The sequence below is a fragment of the Camellia sinensis genome, chromosome 1 (genome assembly GCF_055761805.1).
Source record: "Camellia sinensis isolate YWXY chromosome 1, ASM5576180v1, whole genome shotgun sequence".
Lineage (NCBI taxonomy): Eukaryota > Viridiplantae > Streptophyta > Magnoliopsida > Ericales > Theaceae > Camellia > Camellia sinensis.
Genome location: NC_138961.1, coordinates 18543125 through 18566695, shown reverse-complemented (window position 1 = coordinate 18566695; position 23571 = coordinate 18543125). Strand labels below are relative to the sequence as shown.

Here is a 23571-nt window from a genome sequence, read left to right as displayed (position 1 = left end):
AAGGAGACATTGCCATGAAAGACATTATTGATTTTGTAAAAGAAGTATGAAAATAATGTAGTTCTTCTGCAATAAATAGTCCATAGCAATAATAATAGTCTTTTAGACTAGATTTGTAAGGAGACATTGTAATAAAAGACATTTTTACTATGTTCTTGAATGGTTGTCTGTTCAAGTTTCTGATTTGCTTTGTGGTTGAGTTTGACATTTTAATATATTTTTTTAATGTGGTTGAATAAGTTTCATGTAAATGAACTTATAATGGAGTTTGTTCAGTATGTGTGAAGGTTTGAAATGGTTGTGCTCAGCCTGTGCTTTCAAAGTAAATTTTTTTGGTATTTTAGAGTAAACTTTACTTTATTGCAGAGTAAAATTTTACTTTTTCGAGAGTAAAACATTGCCTTCATTCACATGAAAGTAAAACTTTACTGCCTTTCAAAGTAAAAATTTACTTTCTTGTTGAATGGTTCTCTGTGGGTGTGATGAGCCTGCGGTTTCACAGTAAAATGTTACTTTATTTCAGAGTAAAATGTTACTTTTAGATTAAAATTTTATCTTATTTCAGAGTAAATTTTTTTTTTTTTTTATAGAGGGTAAAATTTTACTTTTATGCAGAGTTACATTTTACTTTTAGATTCAGAGTGTAACATTTTACTCTGAAAATTTTCAAAGTAAAATTTTACTTTTAGATTCAAAGTGTAACATTTTACTCTTTTTTTAGAGTAAAATTTTACTTTTATACAGAGTGAAATTTTAGTTTTACATTCAGAGTGTAACATTTTACTCTTTTTCAGAGTAAAATTTTACTTTTATACAGAGTAAAATTTTACTTTTAGATTCAGAGTGACATTTTACTCTTTTTTTCGAGTAAAATTTTACTTTTATACAGAGTAAAATTTTACTTTTATGCAGAGTAAAATTTTACCTGCAGATTCAGAGTGTAACAATTTACTCATATTTCATATTTCAGAGTAAAGTAAAATTGTACTTTTATGCAGAGTAAAATTTTACTCTATTGTAGACAGTATGTTAGCCACTTAGAAAAACATTTCCAACCTGCACCAAAATTTACCACAATACACAAACTCCCCCTGATGATCATCATGCAATCTTTGTGCAAATATAATCTAACAACACAACTACATATATCATCAAAGATACACAAATATAACCTATATCATTGTATTCTATCCATAACAACATTTATTCCCAGTCAAAACAATATCCTGCTATAATAATGTATTAATCACCAAACCATAGTAAAATTTACTAGAACAATAGACATAGCATGTACTATCTAATACTCTTTTAGTATTGTTTCACTTACAATTACTTTTTCACCATTCTTTCATTTACAAAATCCAAAATTACATACATCATTCACAGTAGTTCCTCAAAAAGTTGTCCATATTGTCATCCTTGATGTCTTAGCTCTAGCCCATTTTTTTTTTTTTTTTGACGTTGAATTCTTCCTCAACCCATGTTTTGAATAATCATTCAAAAATTGATGCACTATTGACGCTCGAAAATTGTTAATTTCATCATCTTCCGTAGAATATGCAATAGGCTCATCTCTTATGATTTAGCGCATGATATAACATACAATAATTCTGCAATCAACACTATTAAAAAAAATCAAGATCTTGTTAGATTTAGTCAAATTTGAAAACTACCAATTCAAGCATGTAATAGTAGCATGAAATACTTCCGATGTTGGGCGTTGTTGTGGACTATCTGTCACCGAAACCAAGTTTGCAAACTTTCTTCTACCTCTCTTCATTTTGTTGACCAACGTGTTCTCCACGTATGTGGACTATCTAACATCATTGCATAATTGTTTGGTCACGATTAAATACAAGAATAAGACACAGTAAAAGATTACTGTTAATATGATGCAAAGCACTTACAATCTTTTTTGCATCCTTAAGGTAAGGATCTTCTCTGTTGTCTCTTGGCCTTAAAGAATTGTAATGTCTCCACTCATTAAATTTAGTGTCAAATACAAGAAGTGTCCAGTGATAAGGTTTTTCTTCCTTCTTGTTCCCATTGGAATTCATGCAAAAATGAAGGTATCTGTATCAACTCAAATCTTGTCCAAGGACTTTATCAATTAAATGATTTCTCAACTCTCGATAACCCCATTTCACTAAAGACTGTATTTAATCATATAAGAGTATCATGTCTCAAGTTGTGTTGGTGACACACTATATGAGTTGTCAATCTTTGGCAAACCAAATAGTAAAAATTAACTCCAAACTACAGTACAATGTTACACTAAATCACAGTAAAATTTTATCAATTCAAACTAAATATAAATTGATGGCTTACCCAACAAAGGCTTGAGAAAAAGAATGATTTATTCTTTTCTGACTTCTTTGCTTGTTGGTCAATTTGAAGCATTTCTACAAAGCTGTCAATGACCTACAAAAACAAAAATCAATTAAATATATGTTAATAAAATGAACTATTTTTAGTTATTGAAGTGAAGTGAACACTAGTCATTGAAACTTGTATGGCCACATACATTATTTGCAGTATCACCATCTCTCACAATTGCATCCACATCATGCAATGTAACATATACTCCATTTCCTGGGCCGGACCATATGATTGTACTAGTCATAAGGTAAAAAAAAATGTTAATTAGCACATTGCAGTTTGATAACAATAAAAATCTGTTGTTTGATAAAATTAAAATGGTTTTACTCTGTGGTTTCCAAATTGTAATTCTTACTCAGTAGACACTTATCATTCTCATCAAGCTATTTGCATATTGCAGCGTTACCTAGAAAAAAACCCTTCAAACTGGCATTGGTTGGCTTAGAGGCAAGTTAGGCAAGTTGTCAACACAAATCACTTCATTTGATATCACTTCAATTACTTGTTTTGTGGTCTTTTTTTCTTTGGCTCTCTTGGCTCACATTCAAAATCAAGACATCTCTTTTTTCTTCCTCGCCTTGATTTTGATTTTCTTGACCATGGATGTTTGCAATGGCTCTATGACTATAGGTGTTTCTTTCAATGTAGTTTGAATCCCAAAGTTTTGCGCTTGTTCTACTCCTTTAGCATGTGGCATTTCTTTAGAAACAAAAGCTTGGGTAGCCGCATGAACTGCATTTTCTTCAATTTGTTCAACCAACTGTTTATTTTCAGATTCGAGTTCTTCAATCTCCTTTCTCAATTTCTCCATCTCTTTCTCTGTGTTGCTCATCTTTTCCATCATTTCTTTTGTTTTTGCCTCTTGATCCTCTTGTATTTTTAGCATTGTCTCCTTCATTTTATTCAGTTCTTCAACCAATGCCATATTCTCACTTTTCAGCCTCTTGTTTTCTTTTTGAACTCGTTCTAATTTCCCAAGATCAATGAAGTCCTTCAAAGGTTGATCATCTGCTAAAGCTTCAACTATATGATCTTCATCTTCTTCAGTCTCCAAATTTTCCTCTATGTCCAATGCATCTTCTTCATCATCATTGCGAATGAGTTCCATTTCTTCTCTGGAAATGGGCTTCAGTTCATTGTGATTTACCTGCATTTGAAAAATAGAAAAAGAAAAGAAGTCAGCAATGAAGCAAAATTTAACCATTAGAGTAAAATTTTACTCTGTTTTAAAGTAAAAGTTTACTCTGATTGTAAGTAAACTTTTACTCTGTTCAAGAGTAAGTAAAATTTTACGCTGACTGTAAGTAAAAGTTTACTCTGATTTAAAGTAAACTTTTACTTTGTTCAAGAGTAAGTAAAATTTTACTTTGATTGTATGTAAACTTTTACTCTGATTTAAAGTAAACTTTTACTCCGTTCAAGAGTAAGTAAAATTTTACTCTGTTTCGAAGTAAAAGTTTACTTTGATTGTAAGTAAACTTTTACTCTGTTCAAGAGTAAGTAAAATTTTACTACGTTTCAAAGTAAAAGTTTATTCTGACTGTAAGTAAACTTTTACTCTATTCAAGAGTAAGATTTTATTATGTAAGTATAATTTTAAGCAAAGTGAACCAGTAAGGGTGAGTTTGGAAAAATGATACCTCATTGGGCTTTAGTGTTTGCAATGACCTCTTCATTAGCTTTTTCCTCAACGTTGATAAGTCCCATCGAAAGAGCCTTCGACACAAATTTTTTCCTTGAAGTTGAATGCGGGTAGTATGCTCGCATAACCAGTACTATAAAACGAAAAATCAAAATTAGTTAATTCTCTAAAGATAAATTGCGTAATATTTCAAGTAGTTCAATTTACTTACCAAAAGAAGAAGTACACATCCAGTTACATTTTTAGGACTTCCTAATGAACAATGGATTGAAGTAGTCAACGTAGATGCAACTACAGTTGACCATGCATATGAATTCATCATTTCCAAATCTTCCACAAGGGCGACAAAAGCCCATCCAACTGTTAGACCAGTTGTTGGTAATAGCAAAGTTGTCACAATAAATAAGCATATTATTCGTGCAACATCCTCAACATCAACTCTCGTTGTGCCTACCAATGCATCTCCTAATGCCTCTCGCAGACTCTTTACGGATATTCTTGACATATTACGAAACCTTCTCTGCACAAAAGGTGATTCTTGTTTCTTCCCATATGACACATCTACTTTTTTCGTTCCCGATTTTATCCCAAAAATCAAAGTAACGTCACTGTTCCATATGTCACATGTTTTCCCCCTAAGCTTGAATCCATTTGCATGAAAATCATAAGATTTGATCACATCCATGACATTAACGTCAACTTTCTTGAACTTCTTTAACACCACATCATCTTTCTTCCAAAAAGATTTAAACAACATCCACTACAACAAATTTGGGATTTAAAGACGAAACAAATTTGTCCCAAAATATATATATTTCGTCACCAAAACTAATTACGATGAAAATTTTTCGTCACCCGTTTTGTCGCCAAAGCCTCGTCGCTAAAGGGTCGTAGAGACGAAAAAACAATTTTGTCATTGAAAATGATAAATTTGTGACGAATTTTTTTGTCTCCAATACGCTCTGTTGGGAACATACTTGTAAGTAATTAGCAACAAAATATTTTGTCATTAAACGAAGAAATTAGAGACAAAAGTATTTCGTCATAAATATAAGAAATAGAGACAAAATAATTTTGTCACGCTTAATATAAACGAAGACGAAATTTTTTTGTCAAAGAAGCTACCAATAGAGATAAAAACAAATTCATCATTAAAAATGATAAATTTCTGACCAATTTTTTTGTCTCTAATACACTCTGTTGGAAACATACTTGTAAGTAATTAGCGACAAAATATTTTGTCATTAAAGGAAGAAATTAGAGACAAAAATATTTTGTCATAAATATAAGAAATAGAGACAAAATAATTGTCACATTTAATATAAACGAAGACAAAAAAATTTTGTCAAAGAAGCTACCAATAGAGACAAAAACAAATTCATCATTAAAAATGATAAATTTGTGACGAATTTTTTTGTCTCAAATACACTCTGTTGGGAACATACTTGTAAGTAATTAGCGACAAAATATTTTGTCATTAAATGAGAAATTAGAGACAATTATTTTGTCATAAATATAAGAAATGGAGACAAAATAATTTTGTCACGTTTAATATAAACGAAGACGAAATTTTTTCGTCAAAGAAGCTACCAATAGAGACAAAAACAAATTCATCATTAAAAATGATAAAATAATGTTAAAAAAAATTCATCACACATTGAGGATAATAGTGACAAAATGTGACAATATTTTTTGTCACGACAAATGCATTTAGTGACGAAATAAAAAATTCATGACAAAATTAATCATCCACCTAAGCGAAATAAGAGACAAAAGAACCTTCTTTAGGGATGGAAAATTTTGTCAATAATTTCATAATATTTTTTTCCATATTATATACCTATTTTATCAAAATCTAAATTTTAGTTCAACAAATATAACCCTGTTCATGTTGAAACCTGTTGAATATAACAATTCCATCACAACTTAACCTAACCTGTTATCAACACATTTACGAATTAACAAAATGAAAATATCCATTCATCATCACAAATAATTTCATCCTAATACAATAAAATAGTGAAATATCCACAAAATATCCAAAAGTTATAACTTGTTCAATTTTACCAAAAATCCAACAATAACTTGTACAACTCCACAAAGTATGTGTATCCTTATCAAACAAAAATGAACATTCAAGCAAATTAGATCATTGTTGCACGTCAAAAATGCCACCCCAATCCAATCTGCAAAAAAATTAATTAAAAACTTTAGTAATTAATTAATTATACAAAAGATTAAAAACATTAGTAACTCATCAATTCACAAATGGTGCATCCCATTAATGTGCCGTAAGTTCATATAGCTTATATTGGTCCATTTAATTCTTAAAGTGCAAGGATACGTACCAGTTTTTCTACTCTAACAGGGATTGACCTAGAACCACACCTGTGTTTTGTATACATCCTTTCTCTGTTCGCGATGTTACCCTTTGATTGCTCCTATAAGAAAGAATGACCAATATAATAATGAAATGTATCATTAGTAAGACAAATATGTTAGCTTTTGATTGTTCCTGTAAGGAAGAATGAACCAATATAACAATGAAATGTATCACTAGTAAAACAAATTTAATGCTTGATAATAAAGAATTGCATTGTTCATATCTATCCTTTTCCTATATATCATTTCAACTTAAAAGATGTTTCAAATTATTCACTAGTTTCATTCAATTCTTTGAAATATAGATTAGAAGACTTGTTGAGATTTCATTATAAGATGATTTTTCTGGGTGAAAAAAGAAAAACGAGTAATTTACACCGTACACAATTAGGGGGCATATAAGCGTGGGCAAGATAGATTGTGAAAAAATCCATTTACATTTCACAAGATATGGAACAATTACTGATACCAAACTTATATCCCTTTCTTTCTTCCACAACTATATCAAATCTAAAGTTCTGTCTTAATACCCTGTATTAGTTACTCAGCTAGTTGCTTACCATTATCATGAAACTTCAGACCAAACTCAAGAACAAACAGAAAATACAATCATAGAAACTGAAATCTTAGTTCTTTATTCTATGATGTGAAAGATGCATTTTAAGGAATCATAAATTAATCTCCTATTATGTGAGCCTTCCAATCCATGTTTAATAGTTTCCCTTTCTCATTTTGCCACTTATTTGGTTTTTATTATGTTTCACTTACATGCTTAGAGGATAAGGAAAAAAGAACACATGGAATTTCACAGCAAATTGATTGTGTTCTTTCTAGTTTTTTTGAAATCTCTCCCTATTCTAATCAAATTTTATCTAAGTTACAAGCAAAAGAATATGAAGTTGCTACAATTCATCCAAATTAATAGCTCTCTGTTGATCTTCTACCTCAATGCTTTCTGAGAGGCCTCATCACAAAATATACACAAAAGTAAAATGACACTACTACAAAAACATATAAAAATCACACTTTTTTTGTGTGATGTATGTTATTTAATCACACCTTTTAGTTTTGTTAAAGTGTGATCTTTGGGAGTGTGATTAAAAGGGGTCATTTTTAATCACATATTTTAAGTGTGATTAATAACATTTAGATCACACCTTTTAAGTATGATTAAAAATATTTAGATCACATATTTTAAGTGTGATTACAAATATTTAGATCATAGCTTTTAAGTGTGATTAAAAATATTTAGATTACACATTTTAAGTGTGATTAATAACATTTAGATCACACCTTTTAAGTGTGATTAAAAATATTTAGATCGCATCTTTTAAGTGTGATTAATAATATTTAGATCACACATTTTAAGTGAGATTAATAACATTTAGATCACACATTTTAAGTGTGATTAAAAATATTTAGATCACATCTTTTACAGATTTTAAGTGATTAATATCTAATAAAATATGTGATTAATAATCAGATAAGATCACACATTATATGTATTTGAAGAATGTAATGCGCACTATATACTATATTTTGAATCACAACCATATATTGAATGGAATAACGTCATATATTTCATAAATGAAAGTTAAATGTTTAAAAGTATATACAAAGGAATTAATAAAAAGTTTTTAACTGTGCTTACATATATTAAAAAATAAAAAAACTTGAAAAAATGAAACTGTTGAATTCTTTGACCATATTTTGCATTTCTCCAAGAAATTTCTGACTTGAAAAATAAAAAACACAAATTAATTCAGAAACCACTAGAAGCATATGAATAAACTTAATATTTTTTGTAGAGATTGTTCTTGTCTTACAAAAGACAAAATCGAACATTTTCTCATCACACTGACTCGTCATCTACTGCATCAATAGAAAATGAATAACAACTTTGATTAATATTAGTATAAAATGTTTGGATTACCATATATAAATATGACATATACATAGAATCAATAAATCCAAAATGAAAATCTTCAATGTATGAGCAGATATTTTAAAGTCATAAAACCAAATATACATAGAATCAACAAATTTAAAATGAAATCTTGAAGTGATTATATATTCCTTACCAACTAAAGAAATTGTTGATTAGCAATTTAAATAACGGAAGTTATATCATACTTACATTGGATTTCACTTATAGAACACAACATTGATATCACGGGGGCTATGGCTCACATGATACAACACTTGCAACATTTGTCGATATTATGCATAAACATAAAATCAAGACAGCTTTTATAGTAACAATGAGGAAAACAACAACTAAAATGTAGCTTCCAAATAAATAAATACCTGTATTTCCATCATAATAGAATCCAGAAGAAGCATCATAATAATAGCCAGATGCTTCATCCCAAACAAAGCCAGATTGTAATGAATAAGCATCCTTTGGACCTGCAACCTCTCCACCACTTGGCTCCTGCCCACCAGAGGGCTGCTTATTGTCTGGATTATACTCCTTTGGTGCCCATCCAACAACATCATACTACAAGGATTGAAAGGAGGGAATGTATTTATTCAATCAGGTTCGTTAACAATATAGACTAATTGCATCTAACCAATACAAGAAAATAAGAAGAGATCAGCCAGGTAGAATGTGTGCATGTGTGCATACACGTGTGAGTGTCTTTGGAAGCAATCATGAGCATTCAAAGTGTTTGCTTCCTGAGTTACCATTGCAATGAATCCTCTCCTTAAATTACATAACACTAAAAACAGCTTCAGGTCAGCAAAAGGACCACAGTGGTTTTCTAGATAGCAGGGATAAAGAATGGGATGAATAAACTATGAAAAATCCAAGAACAAGCACAAAGTGTATCCTGCAACGTATATGATGCTACGTAGGGGCAGAGCCAGGATTTCTCCATAGGAAGTCATACGGCAGATCTCGCCGAGCTGTTAATGGATCGGCATGAATTTTATTTGATTAAATCATTATTGAATATTACTTAATAGAGGCCAATTGAACCAATAAAATTATAAGAGATTAATCTCAATTAAACATTATTTGTATAGTTTTTATAGTTGAAGGGATCAAAATGTATGAATTTATAGATAAGCGGTAAGGTGATATTTGCTAATAGTTGAGGGGATCTTAATGTTAGGATGATCATATTTTTTTTTTACCACAATTTGTTTATCACCTTAGCCATTCATGCTTAATACTAACGTAGAATTGATACATAAGATGGTAAACAAAACATTGTAAGAAAATATGCCTATCATAATATTATTGTAAATGTTTGAGACCACTATATGAGTTACTAAATTTTGAAAGCCAACTCTAATACAATGTAGACTTCACAAATTTTTTGGGAGTGCTACATTGAATTTGGTGGGCTATCATGTAATATGAAAAATAAAATAAAAATTAGAAATAGCATACATATGTACAAATGAAAATTTTCAGAACCTTGAAGGGGCCACAAACCCCCCTCCCTCCCTCCGCCCTTGGTGCTACACATCATAAGATCAAGTTAACTAGCACTAGAGAGCAGAAAAGAGCAGGTTGCAACATGATGGCAGTGTATATACATATAACGAAGAAGTGAACATCCAAAATTGCCACACTAACATATTTAGTATAGAATAGACCATTATACATTTATAATAAAAATGAAACAATACATGCCTACCTGTTGAGCAAATGCTGCTGCCTCAATTGCGGCAGCCGCAAGACTGCTTGACTGAGAAGATCCTGATGGCCCTAATCCCGGTCCAAGAATACTTTTTGCATATGGTACTCGCAGAATCTGTCTGTTCTTTTCTAGAGTTGCCCCGTTTGTTGCTCCAAGAGCTTTGGTAGCATCCTCAGCCTGGAGAACAAGAAAACACATAAAAACTGTAAGAATTTATGTATTATTGATTGATATATTGATATCTATTACAATGATTCATGATTCCTATATATAGAAGAGGGTGAGTGTGTAGTAGGTAAGGAGTAGGTGAAGTGGAGGTGGTAGTGGTGTAGTGGGTTAGGTTTAGTGGAGTAGGTGAGGTGGTAGTGGTGTAGTGGGTTAGGTTTAGTGGAGTAGGTTTAAGTGGGTGAAGTAGGTGGAGAGTAGGTGGATTTTAACAGCCCCCCGCAAACTCAAGGGGGATAGGAACTAACCAACTTGAGTTTGGAGAGAGTAACAAAACAAGAAAATACATAAAAATAAAAGAGGATAAGAGACACTGTATGGTCGTGTCAGACCATTGGTGAAGACACTAGATGGTGGTGTCATAACGTTGTAGAGGACACTGTATGGGGGTGTCATAACCATGTAGAGGACACTGTATGGTGGTGTCATAACGGTGTAGAGGACACTGGATGGCAGTGTCAGACCGATGTAGAAGACAGTTTATGGGGTCATGTCAGACCGTTGTAGCAGACACTGTGTGGTCGTGTCAGACCGATGTAGAAGACAGTTTATGGGGTCATGTCGGACCGATGTAGAAGACAGTTTACGGGGTCATGTCGGACCGTTGTAACAGACACTGTTGTGACAGTTGTTGTGACAGTTTACGGAGTCTTGCTGGACCCTTGTAGAAACTAACCGGAATCAATGTCAGGACAGTTTACAGAGTCTTGTCGGACCCATAAAGGAGCTAACCGGAATCAATGTCGGGACAGTTTACAGAGTCTTGTCGGACCCATAAAGGAGCTAACCGGAATCAATGTCGGGACAGTTTACAGAGTCTTGTCGGACCCCTAAAAAGTCGCACCCTCAAAAGGTGTGCCCAATCTTTCAAAAGGCGTGCCATCAAAAGGCGTGCCCAATCCATAAAAAGGCGTGCCATCAAAAGACGTGCCATCAAAAGATGTGCCATCAAAAGGCGCGCCCATATTGTCGGCGAGCGTCGAGCGGCGCATGATGCGCGTGTCTGCCGCTTCGTCATGTTCTATATAAATCAATGTGGAGGCTGAGGCAGAAAACCTGCTAAAATCTTCTGAAAAACTCTTCCTTGCCTGAGAGAGAAACTCTGTAATACGCTGTAACCAACCTGTCTCTGAAACACTCAGCAACATGGCCTCTTCTTCCCGTCCAGCTACCCAAAACATGGCCTCCTCTTCCCGTGGGCTGCTTACGCTCTTTCCAGAACTGAATGAGTCCACAAGAGAAATAACTGGTGCGGTGGCCAGTGAACCTCAACCAAACACCTCTGTGTTTGCTCCGTTGAACTTTCCGATGCGGTCGGTGGAGCAAAAAATGGCGGTGCAAACTGATATTGAGGCCAATCAGTATACTTTGAAGTCATGTGTGGAAAGCATGATGGCGGTCACAAACTTGTCGCACCGGCTGCAGAGCAGGACAAATGAGGTGCAACAGTTAAACTCCCAGCTAGCTCTGCTCCAACGCATGTATAAGGATGCGCGAACAGAGATAAGTGTGCTAAGGGCGGAAAATAAGGAGCTGAAGCGGAAGGCCACTGTGATGTTCCGATTTGGAGGTCCGCCATATGCTGCAGTGGAGGAGCAGGGAGGAGTGAATGTGCTTGGTGGATTAGGAAGCACAGAGGCAGCACCGGCAAGGGTCGCTCAGGACGGAGACAAGAAGAAAAGACCGGCGGAATAGGCGAAGAAGTGAGGTCGGTTGGTGGCCGGCTGCAGAAAAGAAAACAAAGCCGTTGTTGTGTTGTTGTTGTTGTTTTTTTTTTTTTTTTTTTTTTTGTGTGTAAAATTGTGATCGGGGTTGATCCCCGGAGATGAATAAAGCAAGTGTGTTGTGCAAACTCGAATGGTAGGTGTGGTAATGCAGAAAAATCAACTGGAATAATTTTATTTATTTATTTATTTATTTATTTATTTTTTTAATTTTTTTTTTAGAATGGAAAAATGAAGAGAAAATAAAATAAATAAAGGGGTAATGGAACCCACGTTGTTGTGCAAACCAACACATGATGGTGTCAGCCATTATACCTAAAGGGGGTAGTGATAGATTAAAAAATATGAAGATATGATGAGGGGGATTGGAAGATGTGGGCTGGTATAGTGATAGAATATATGATAAGAAAAAAAAAAAAAAGGTATATACAGAGAAAAGAAAATAAAGTGGGAAAGAGTGGTGTTTGGCGTGGTGTGAACGTGGAGTGGTTGGGTAATATCAAGTAATAAAAAGATATATATATATATATATATATATAAAATAAAGAAAGTTGGGGTGAGATGGAAAAGTATGGTTAGAGAGAGAGAAAGTGGGTGGCGTGAGGGTCAGGCCCATGTGGGGCAAGTGCTTTAGCAGATGGCGGAGGGACATGCCCATGTGCGGCAATTGCTTTAGCAGCAGAGATTCTTGAAGGTGCAGTGATTCTTGAGGTACCAGTATCTGGGCTTGAAGTACCAGGAGAGAGAACACCAGTGGATGGAGTGAGAGGCAATGGATGGAAAGAATTTCCAGTTTTCCAACGTAACGAAGATAATCCTTCATCCATATGCAAGGCTCCACCAGTGACCAGTGACATATCTGCCACACTTTGAGATGGAGTGGAGCTTAAATGGACACTAGTGATATCAGATTCAGTAGGCCCAGTGGAGAGACTCAGGTGCAAGTCAACCTCGGGCTGCATATCAGGTGCCCTCAGATTAGAGCTTGCATGCTTCTTTGGGATGGAAATCTTCTCATTCCCAAGATGAAGAGAAAAGTCCAAGTCAAGATCCATAGAGGAATCCTCGTCAGTTTCTTTGGCTGAAGACACTGTAGTGCATGCGGTTGCTGAACTCCCCTTACTGTCCGAGGAAGAGTACGGGTTTACCAACCAAGGACCCTTGGTTCAACCTTGCGAAGAGTCGTAGGAGTAATCTTGATGGTTTGGGTGAATCTGGACCGTTGCTTCACGGGTTGGGTGATGAATCAGTTTGTTGAGGAAGGAGAGAGAATTAGAAAATTTGGGTTTGTCCGGCGGACGGCCAAGGCGAGGCTGCCGCCCGCCGGTGAAGCGGAATCACTAAATTCTTAACCTTGCTCTGATAGCATGTAAGAATTTATGTATTATTGATTGATATATTGATATCTATTACAATGATTCATGATTCCTATATATAAAAGAGGGTGAGTGTGTAGTAGGTAAGGAGTAGGTGAAGTGGAGGTGGTAGTGGTGTAGTGGGTTAGGTTTAGTGGAGTAGGTGAGGTGGTAGTGGTGTAGTGGGTTAGGTTTAGTGGAGTAGGTTTAAGTGGGTGAAGTAGGTGGAGAGTAGGTGGATTTTAACAAAAACCATAGTTTGAGCATGAATATCAATATGTTTCAACAAACAATAACATGATAAAAAAATATTTATATTTATAAAAACCTAACTTTTATTAAGAGTGGAAAAAAATACGACAAAAATAAAAAGCACAAAGACTGAGATGACCACAATGCCTTTATAATTGCAGTTTGCATCTTACATAGTTTTTAAAGTGAGCCCCGTTGCAACTCATAAATCAGCTAAGCAGTCCCATTTGTCTAATCAAAATCAAATCAGCGTGACAAAATCAAGTGACATTTTGAGAGCAAAAATGAAATATCATATAGTCTTTATGCTGGGTCATTGTGGTAGACTTGGTAACTAATAACTGAAACTCTAGAAATGGGAATTCCTTAATTTACCACAAGCCCATTACATGGTTATCGAGAAAAATACACATAAATTATGCTCCTCAACAGTTCTCATTCTTTGACACAATTCTACGTTAAGAATTCATCAATCTAATTTGATTAGTGAACGTAATGTGTAATCTTTCTTGGTCTCCCTTTTCTTTTTTAAATTTCAAAAGATCACGTCTAAATTTATCACTTTTCCCTTCTCATTTCCTTTCCATCCATAAATCCCTACTCAAATCCAATATCCAAACACCATAGTTAGAAGATTAAGTCCACCCACAAATTGGAAACTACAACTAACACCAATAACTTGTTTATTGGAGTTATCGGTGTCACACACAGAGAGAGAGAGAGAGAGAGAGAGAGAGAGAGAGAGAGAGAGAGAGAGAGAGAGAGAGAGAAGGAAAGCATTGTAATGTGTTGTTATCAAGATAGACATGATGTAAAAGATACAAAAAAATAAAAAATAAAAAATAAAAAATAAATAAAAAAGCACCAGAAGACTACTTAAGTTGCAGCACCGGTTGAATGAAAATTAATTGAAGGTGAGATGCTCTTCCATGTCCCAATACCTATATAGTAGCTTTGTGAAATTAAATTCAATAATCAAGCCTCCAAGTTTTGCAATCAGAATCAACAATAGTAACCCACCAGCCACTTCGCTATACTTTAAATCAATTTTTCTTAGAAAAAGGTAGATGCAATGTTGATTACAAATTCACAACTGCAATGAAATGCAAAATTTTGTTTGACTTAAAAACTTCCAACCTTTGAGAAATGATTGTCACTAGCAGAGGTTCTAATGGGCTTGTTCAGAAACAAATGAACCAGCTTCAAATGATGAAAAACAGAGAATCAACTTCAAAAAACAAAGAACCTGCTTCAAATGAACCCACTACAATCCCCACCATTTCATCAACCCTAGACCACATCTTCCACACATACAGATACAAATACAGTATCAACATACAAAATTCTGAATCAACATATAGTATAAAAAATAAAAAATAAAAATTCCAACTCTGATTTACAAAACCCAAATACAATATCAACATTCCCACCCAAAACCCTCATTCCAAATGAAACACTATATTTATATAATTCCAGTAATAATAATCATAATCATAATCATATACAAATATATCTTATGAATGACATACGAAAGGAGCATAAAAAAAAGAAAGAGAACAGAACTCACCAAAAGTTTCAAGATTCAACAGAGACGAAGACTTGAGTGAGCAACAATGGGGATTTTGGAGCTGCAAATAGAATTAGGGAAAATGAATCAAGAACAGAGGCAAAACAGAATTGGAAAAGGAAGAGTCTGGTATATGTTTGGAACTTCTAGATCTTTTTTGGAAGAAGGCGTGTCTGCTGGAGTAGTGGAAGAGGAAAAGGCAACAATTTTGGGATATATTTTTGAATAAAAAAATATATTAAAAAATATATATATATATATATATAATCACATTTATATATTTTTTTTATATATAATCACACTTAATTAGAAAGTGTGATTAAAAATATATATATAATGACACTTAATTAAAAAGTGACATAAAAAATAAATATATCACATGTTAATTTAAAAGTGTGGTTAAAAATGTATATATATAATCACACTTAATTGAAAAGTGTGATAAAAAATATATATATATATATAATCACACTTAATGGAAAAGTGATATAAAAAATAAATATATCACGTGTTAATTAAAAAGTGTGATTAAAAAATGTATATCTATAATCACACTTAATTGAAAAGTGTGATAAAAAATAAATATTATCACACTCAATCAAATCAAGTGTGATTAACATATCAATCTAATTTTTTTTATCACACTTCTAATTAAAGTGAGATATTTTCACGTATCAAAGTGTGATCTTTATCTATTTTTGTAATAGTGTGAGTCAAAAGTTCCGGACAAGTTTAACTTTGCGATCATCCAATAAACATGTTCGCTGGTGGCCCAACATAATCGACTTGTGTTCAGCTTCAGATTTAAGATTATGTATCATCAAGCTTCGGGAAATTATACATCAAACACCAGAGACACCTTAAAGAACCATCCTGCTACCTCTCTCCCTCTATAATCCTATAAATAAAAAATAAGTAGAAAAGAAAAGCACACTTATCTTTTTCTTTTCTTTTTTTCCCTTGAAATGAGTAGCAAAGTTTACAAGGGCAGTAGGAAGGAAAAAATTACTCAGCTTCTGTAAGAACATTTACCAGCTCTCCCAGCTACTCCCTGCAGTAAAATCAATTGTTCCTCCTCATCAGAAAAAAAAAAAAAAAAAAAAAAAAGAAGACAAACTAGATAGGAGTGTTGTGAGTTGCAAAATACCAGACAAATTTAATCACAACATTGTCAAAATAGCCAACACAAGAAAATCACCAGTTTATTGGGGGTGAGAATTTTGAATGCGGAAAGTTTTGGAGAATAAGGCGTAAGAAATTTGCATAATAATTATATCCAATAAATAACAGTAGATTACTCAATAGATTAATAAATATGAAATTTTTTTTGATTTTTTTTTTCTGATTTTCATTACAAATGAATATTTAAATAATAAAACGACTCTTTTTTTTTTTTTTTTTTTGCAACAGAGAATGTCATTGCTATAAAAAAATTATTTTTTATTAAAATAATTTTTTTATAGTTAATGAATTTTTGTTTTTGTTTTTTCATTTAGTAAGGTTGAAAATTTATTTGTTTCATATTTATTTTAATGAATACAAAATTATTATTATTTTTTATTTGGTAGAAGTAGGGATAATATTTTCCATTAAAATAAAGTTAATTTTTTGTGGCCAATGAAAAATATTTTTTTACGACCCATTTTTTTTGTTTGTTAAGTGATGGTGAAAGAGATAAGTGGTGAAGTTGTGGTAGTGGTAGAGGAGATAGAATAGTGGTGGTAGAGAGTGAGCAAGGTGAACACAATGTGGGAGAGAGACAAATAGACAGACACACATAGAGAGAAAGAGAGAGAGAGAGAAGAGCGAGAGATAGACACAGAGAGAAAGAGATAGAGAAGAGTGATAAGTGAGAGAGAGACAAAGAGAGAAAGAGATATAGAGAGAGAGAGAGACAGGGAGACAGAGAGAGAAAGAGATAGAGAGAGAGACATATAGAAAAATAGAGAGAAACAAGATATGAGCGAGAGATAGACAGAGAGAGAGAAATAGAGCGAAGTTAATATGAGGGTAAGACTTGAGGGTTGGGAGAAGTTAATAAATACTAAGGTTTTTTTATTTTTTTAAAAAAAAAATCAAGAAATTTAGATTAAGAGGTTGGAGCTCCCACAAGGCTTGGGGTTAAAAACCCCCTTTTGCTTAATATATAGTATAGATGTGTAAATACAGTCAGCCAGTAAAAATTTTAAAATTAAGAATCTAAACGTTTCAAAGATGGAAGATGTTTACAAAGACATGGAAAGGTATCCAACAAAACTACCTAGGTTAAATTGTTATGAAGATTTGCATTTAAAATTTACATTGGATCTAATGGCTACAGAAATATATATATATATATATATATTTTTTTTAATTATTGGTTTGCAACATCAAGTCTTATCACAATATCTTTCCATAATCTCTGTAATTTAGGTGTCTAAAATCAACAGAAACATGTGGAGCACCATGGTTATTCCCATTTCTGTCTAATTTAAAGTTTGGGCATAGTCATTATTACTATCTCATGACTAGTGTCATTCAACCGAGTTACTGAAGGTGAAACAAGGCCTCCCTGATATTTCCTTAAGAACAAAACAGAAGCAAATTAGAATATGAACACAAACGCAAAGAGGTGAAAAAGCTCTGTAACTTGTAATTTGTCATAAGTTGGTATTGGCTCAAAACAATCCAAAGAACATATAATTGGTTGATCATTGGTCTTGGGTCAAAACAATCCAAAGAACATATAATTTGTTATAATCAGTGAACAGATAAAAGAAGAAGAGGTTTGAAGAACTACGAAAACTTGCTAACATTTTGTTTTCCTTTTCCTCCATAAAAGATTTGCTTAATTTATAACTCCCAAAAACCTTGTGAAACCAAAAGCAAACCAGGCATGCAACTAAGGGATATTTGATCTTGGATTTGGGTAGAATTTGTTCAGTTTTTTTGTCACCTTTCCCTTTCCCTTTCCCTTTCCCTTTCCCTCCACAAAACTCTATACAAATCCAAAATCCAAACAAACCTGGAGTGCAAGACGTGAAAAATGATAACTGATCAATAGAATTAGAGATCTTAGATTACTACAATCTGGAATGTTATACACACATTAATTCAGGTGTACAAACCACAAAAAGCAATCAACAGAGGTAAATTATCAGATGCAAGTCTCACATATTCATAGAAACTTAGCACAACATTTTTTAAAACAAAAGAACCAATCACAATCAAACAAACTGAAATCATGTAAGTAAGTCACATAAGAGTCTATTCCAAATTGAAGTTTAGACCATAATTACCTTAATGCCTATCTTTTCACTTGAAAACTGCACACCACACAATGAATATGATCTCTTCACCTCAGCAAAACCTTAATAAATACCCAAAACCCAAATGAGATTTACGCCCATGGACTCTCCCAAACTAAGCAAAGTGCCAAAATCAGTAACAACCACGGTAACTGAACACCTTTTCATTATTAAAAAATGAAAAACAACTTAATAAAATCAGTCTTAAAAAACAGTACCCCTTTCATTAAAGTTCATAAAACGTCAGTTTAACAAACAACACATATAATAACACACCAAATAAATGACTTTCTTTTAATATTCCAAAACAATCTTGCAAAAACAATCAACAAAACCCATTACTCAAAAATGGGTTTTTAACAAAACCCAAGTCACAGAAAATGCCCAAAAATCGAATTTTCAAATAAATCAAGCAAACCAACCGAAGCTCATAAGCAAAACCCAAGTCACAGAAAATGCCAAAAATCGAATTTTTCAAATAAAACAAAGCAATCATATCTTAGTTGGTGGGTTGAGAGTGAGAATGGGGGTTTATATCACGAGAGTTTTACCAATTTTGGGTCAAAAAAGAAAGCTTCAAAGATCAGAAACAACGTGCTCGGTTGGTTCACAAAGCATTGAGTGAGATTGAAGACATGGTTTAGAAGTCTACTCTTTATAGAGACCTTGATTTGAAGGAACATAGTTTGTGAGATAAATGTGTTGGTACCTGATTAAATGGCCTCAAATCAGCAAACAAACAAGAGGGTGGTGAAGAAGCGTGAAGCACCGCAGGAACGAATTCAAGAGAGAGAAATAACTCCTTTTGAAAGAACAATTTAGGGGTTTCTCTTTATATATTAGTTTATGCTGGTTCATCTGCCTTCACATGGAGTTAATTTTACTTTTCACAAATAGGCTAGGTTTGGCCTGGATTTTTTTATTTTTTATTTTTAGTTTTTTTTTAAGTACAAAAAGATAAAATAAGTTAAAAAATTAATAAAATAAAATATTACATTCAAATTATAACTATTTAATTTTTTCTTTTACAAAAGTTAGAAAAATCAAAAAATTCATTCCAAACGAGACTTTTTAACCCCAAACTAAAAAAAGTTAAAAAGCCAACCTACATCACAAACGAAAGCATAATATGACAATATCACTATTACAAATACTAGCATATCACCCGTGCTATGCACGGATTGTATTTACAATTATCTATATATGTGAATTGTGATTTTTAAATGTCTTCTTTTTTAATTTATTTTAAATGTCTTCTGTTTTTCATTTTTTATATTATATTAAAGTTTATTATTTTGATGATAATCATATGTGTTAAACTTTTCAATGAATTAAATGTCTTTTTTTTTATTATATTATATTAAAGTTTAATATTTTGATAATAATCATATGTCTTAGATTTTTCAAGAAATTTTTTTTATGCTTGTTCTTAATGCATTAAAGTGTTATTATGAGGGACAATAATCATATGTGTTGGGACTTTTCAAGGAATTCATATGTGTTGGATTTCAAAGAATTTTTTTTATGCTTATTTTTAATGCATTAAAGTGATATTATGAGGGTAAGACTTGAGGGTTGGGAGAAGTTAATAAATGCTAAGGTTTTTTTATTTTTTTAAATCAAAAAATCAAGAAATTTAGATTAAGAGATTGGAGCTCCCACAAGGCTTGGGGTTAAAAACCCCCTTTTGCTTAATATATAGTATAGATGAGCAATACTAGGTATCATGAATTTTTTTTTATAAAAATGGTCATGAAAGATTTATGACTCTTGGATTACACTTAAAATAAAGCATCACACACTAATCAAGGTAATCCAAGGGTCATAATTCTTTTATGATCATTTTCATGAAAGTTTTTTCATGATCCTTACCTTTTCTCTATAATATATAGATAGATAGATAGATAGATAGATAGATATAAATATGGCACATAACGTTTATATGACACAAGGACCAAAGTATCGGGACAACTGCTGCAATTTGCCCTCATCTAAATTAAAGGGATTTAAAAAGTAAAAAAAAAAAGAAAAAAAAATTATGATATTAAAAAATGTTCACTAAAAAAATATAGATTAAAAATCAAAAATTAATTATTGAAAACTGCATACTAAACAAGGTAATGTTTTTTTATTAATTTTGAAAATTAAAAAATTATTATTAATTTTTCCTCTGTTTTTTTTTCTCACAAAAAAAAAAAGTTACATTAATTATCTTCTTCTTTTTTTTTCTTTTTTTTTTTTGTGGAAAGGGGTTTTGACCTGCGATTTTTCTAAAATGTGTGTTCTAGATGGAAATGGTAGAATTGGTGTAGACAATGAGAAAAAGTGCTTATGCAAGGGGCACCTTCACTATGAGAAAGAATAGTCGGTTTTGCATAGGGTGCCTTCTTGGATAATAGCTTTCAATACTGACATGCATGAAGGGCTTAAGTGTGAGACATATGAGAGGGGCCTTAGTGCGAAAATAAAAGAAATGGTTTACAGAGTGTCTTCTTGCGTCACGACTTCAATACTTGTGAGAGAGGAGTAGGCTCAAGTGCGAGAGAGAAATGAGGGTTTGTAGGAAGTGTCTTCTTGGGTCATGACTTGAGTGTCCGTGCACATGAAAATGAGTGATAAGGGTCAGAGTGTGTCTCTTGGGGTGACGGTTTCAGTGCTCCGAAACACAAAACCATAGTATTTTAATAAAGAGAAATAATTAGTGATAAAATATTTTTGTCTCCTTAAATACAAGAACAGAGAATTTATTATTGGTGACGAAATATTTTTGTCTTCCACAACATAACCTTATGAGACGAAAAATATATTTATCGCGCAATCAATCAGAATTTATTAGTGACGAAATATTTTCATCTCCCACAACTTATTCTTCAAAGATAAAAATATATTTGTCGCCCATTTAATAGAAAGATGAAACGACATCGTTTGCATGATGGAGTGTTTATTGGTGATGAAATATTTTTGTCTTCCTTAACTTATCATTCCCAGACAAAAATATATTTGTCGCCTAATAAATGGAAATATGCAACGACATTGTTTAATAGGTAGGGAATTTATTGGTGACAAATTACGTTCGTCGCAAAAAATATATATATTTTGTGACAAAAATGTTCATCTCCAATGAGCTAAAATAATTCGAGCCAATGCAAATGAAATTGGCACCTGAATTTTGCAGACGAAATTCTTTTTCGTCTCCTATACGTTTGAGAAAAATTAAAACAAACAACAAAATCAATATTTTGTCATCTTTGGGTTAAATTTTAAGACAAAAAAAATTTCGTCACCAAATTTTGTCACAATAATAGCCTAGATTTCTTGTATTTTGCTTCCTTATTTAATTATTATTATTATTATTATTATTATTATTATTTTCTTTTTGTGGAGAGGGGTTTATTGTGAGAAAGAATAGTAGCATTGCACAAAATGTCTTCTTGGATAATAATGTTTGCATGCACAAATGGCTTAAATGTGAGAGAGAATAGAGGAACTTCAGTGCAAAATAGAAGAGATGGTTTATAAAGATTGTTTTCTCGAGTCACAGCTTCAATACTTGTAAGAGAGGAGACTCAAGTGTGCGAGAGAAATGAGGATTTGTAGAGGGTGTCTTTTCGGGTCACGACTTTAGTATTTGTGTGTGTGTGAAAGTAAGTGATTAAGGAAGAGTGTCTCTTAGTTTCTGACGGCATTTTAATAAAGAGAAATAATTAGTGACAAAATATTTTCGTTTCAAACTCATATGTTCATTGCCTAATCAACAAAAATACAAAAACAACGTTGTGTGGGGATGGAGAATTTATTGGTGATGAAATATTTTCGTCTCCTTCAACTTAACGTTATGAGACGAAAATATATTCGTCGCACAATCAATCAAAATGCAATACGACACATGGAGAATTTATTAGTGACGAAATATTTTCGTCTCCCAAAACATATCCTTCCGAGACAAAAATATATTTGTCGCCTAATTAACAGAAAGATAAAACAAGCATGAAGGGTTTATTGGTGACAAAATATTTTCGTCTCCCATAACTTATCCTTCCCAGACAAAAAATATATTTGTCACCAAATAAATAAGAAAATGAAACGACATCGTCTAATAAGTTTGGAATTTATTGGTGACGAATTCCTTTTGTCGCAAAATACTTTAAATTTTGTGACAAAAATGTTCGTCTCCAATGAGCTAAAATAATTGGCGCCAACAAGAAAAAAAATTGGCGCCTCTTTTTTTTTTTGACGAATTTATTTTTTCGTCTCCTATAGTTTTGAGAACAATTAAAAGAAACGACAAAAGTAATATTTGGTCAAGTTTGGGTTATGTTTTAAAACAAAAATAAATTTTATCACCAAATTTGAAAAATTAATTATTGAAAACTCCATACTAAACAAGGTAATGTTTTCAATTAATTTTGAAAATTACAAATTTTTTATTATTTGTTTCTCTGTATTTTTTCTCACAAAAAAAAAATAGCTACATTAATTATCTTTTTCTTTTTCTTTTTTTGTGGAGAGAGGTTTTGACCTTCGATTTTTCTGAAATGAGTGTTCTAGACGGAAAGGATAGAGTTGGTTCCGACAATGAGAAAAAGTGCTTGCGTGCAAGAAGGGCCTTCACTGTGAGAAAGAATAGTGGGTTTGCATAGGGTACCTTCTTGGATAATAGGTTCAATGCTAGCATGCACGAAGGGCTTATGTGTGAGACAGAAGAGAGGGGCTTTAGCGCGAAATAGAAAAAATGGTTTACAGAGTGTCTTCTTGAGTCACGACTTCAATACTTGTGAGAGAGGAGTAGACTCAAGTGCGAGGGAGAAATGAGGGTTTGTAGAAAGTGTTTTCTTGGGTCATGACTTCAAGGTCCGTGTACATGAAAATGAGTGATAAGCGTCAGAGTGTATCTCTTGGGGTCACAGTTTCACGGCGTTTTAAAAAACAGAAATGATTAGTGATAATTTATTTTTGTATCCTTCAATACCAGAACAAAGAATTTATTATTGGTGATGAAATATTTTTGTCTTCCACGACTTAACCTTATGAGATGAAAAATATATTCGTCACGCAATCAATTAGAATTTATTAGTGACGAAATATTTTCGTCTCCCACAACTTAT

The 23571-nt window shown here is 32.6% G+C and overlaps 1 protein-coding gene across 11 annotated transcripts; it reads right to left on the bottom strand.

Annotated features, from left to right (window-relative positions):
* Window positions 1–5979: 5979 nt before the first annotated feature.
* On the bottom strand, window positions 5980–19442 carry LOC114277380 (uncharacterized). 11 transcript variants are annotated; one of them, XM_082872469.1, is made up of 8 exons: window positions 19176–19425; window positions 18458–18528; window positions 16212–16230; window positions 15180–15240; window positions 10054–10233; window positions 8711–8903; window positions 6370–6462; window positions 5980–6207 (listed from the first exon to the last, which is right to left on the bottom strand). In XM_082872469.1, the coding sequence occupies exons 6-8, from the start codon at window positions 8900–8902 to the stop codon at window positions 6184–6186; spliced, it is 309 nt and encodes a 102-aa protein (XP_082728595.1). In that variant the 5' UTR covers window position 8903; window positions 10054–10233; window positions 15180–15240; window positions 16212–16230; window positions 18458–18528; window positions 19176–19425; the 3' UTR covers window positions 5980–6183. The 11 variants fall into 11 exon arrangements, 10 of the variants coding, with proteins under 10 accessions (XP_082728595.1, XP_082728601.1, XP_082728611.1 ...); XM_082872475.1 differs by lacking the exon at window positions 18458–18528; XM_082872485.1 differs by having other exon boundaries at window positions 6410–6462; window positions 15180–16230; window positions 19176–19418.
* Between the last annotated feature and the right edge of the window lie 4129 nt (window positions 19443–23571).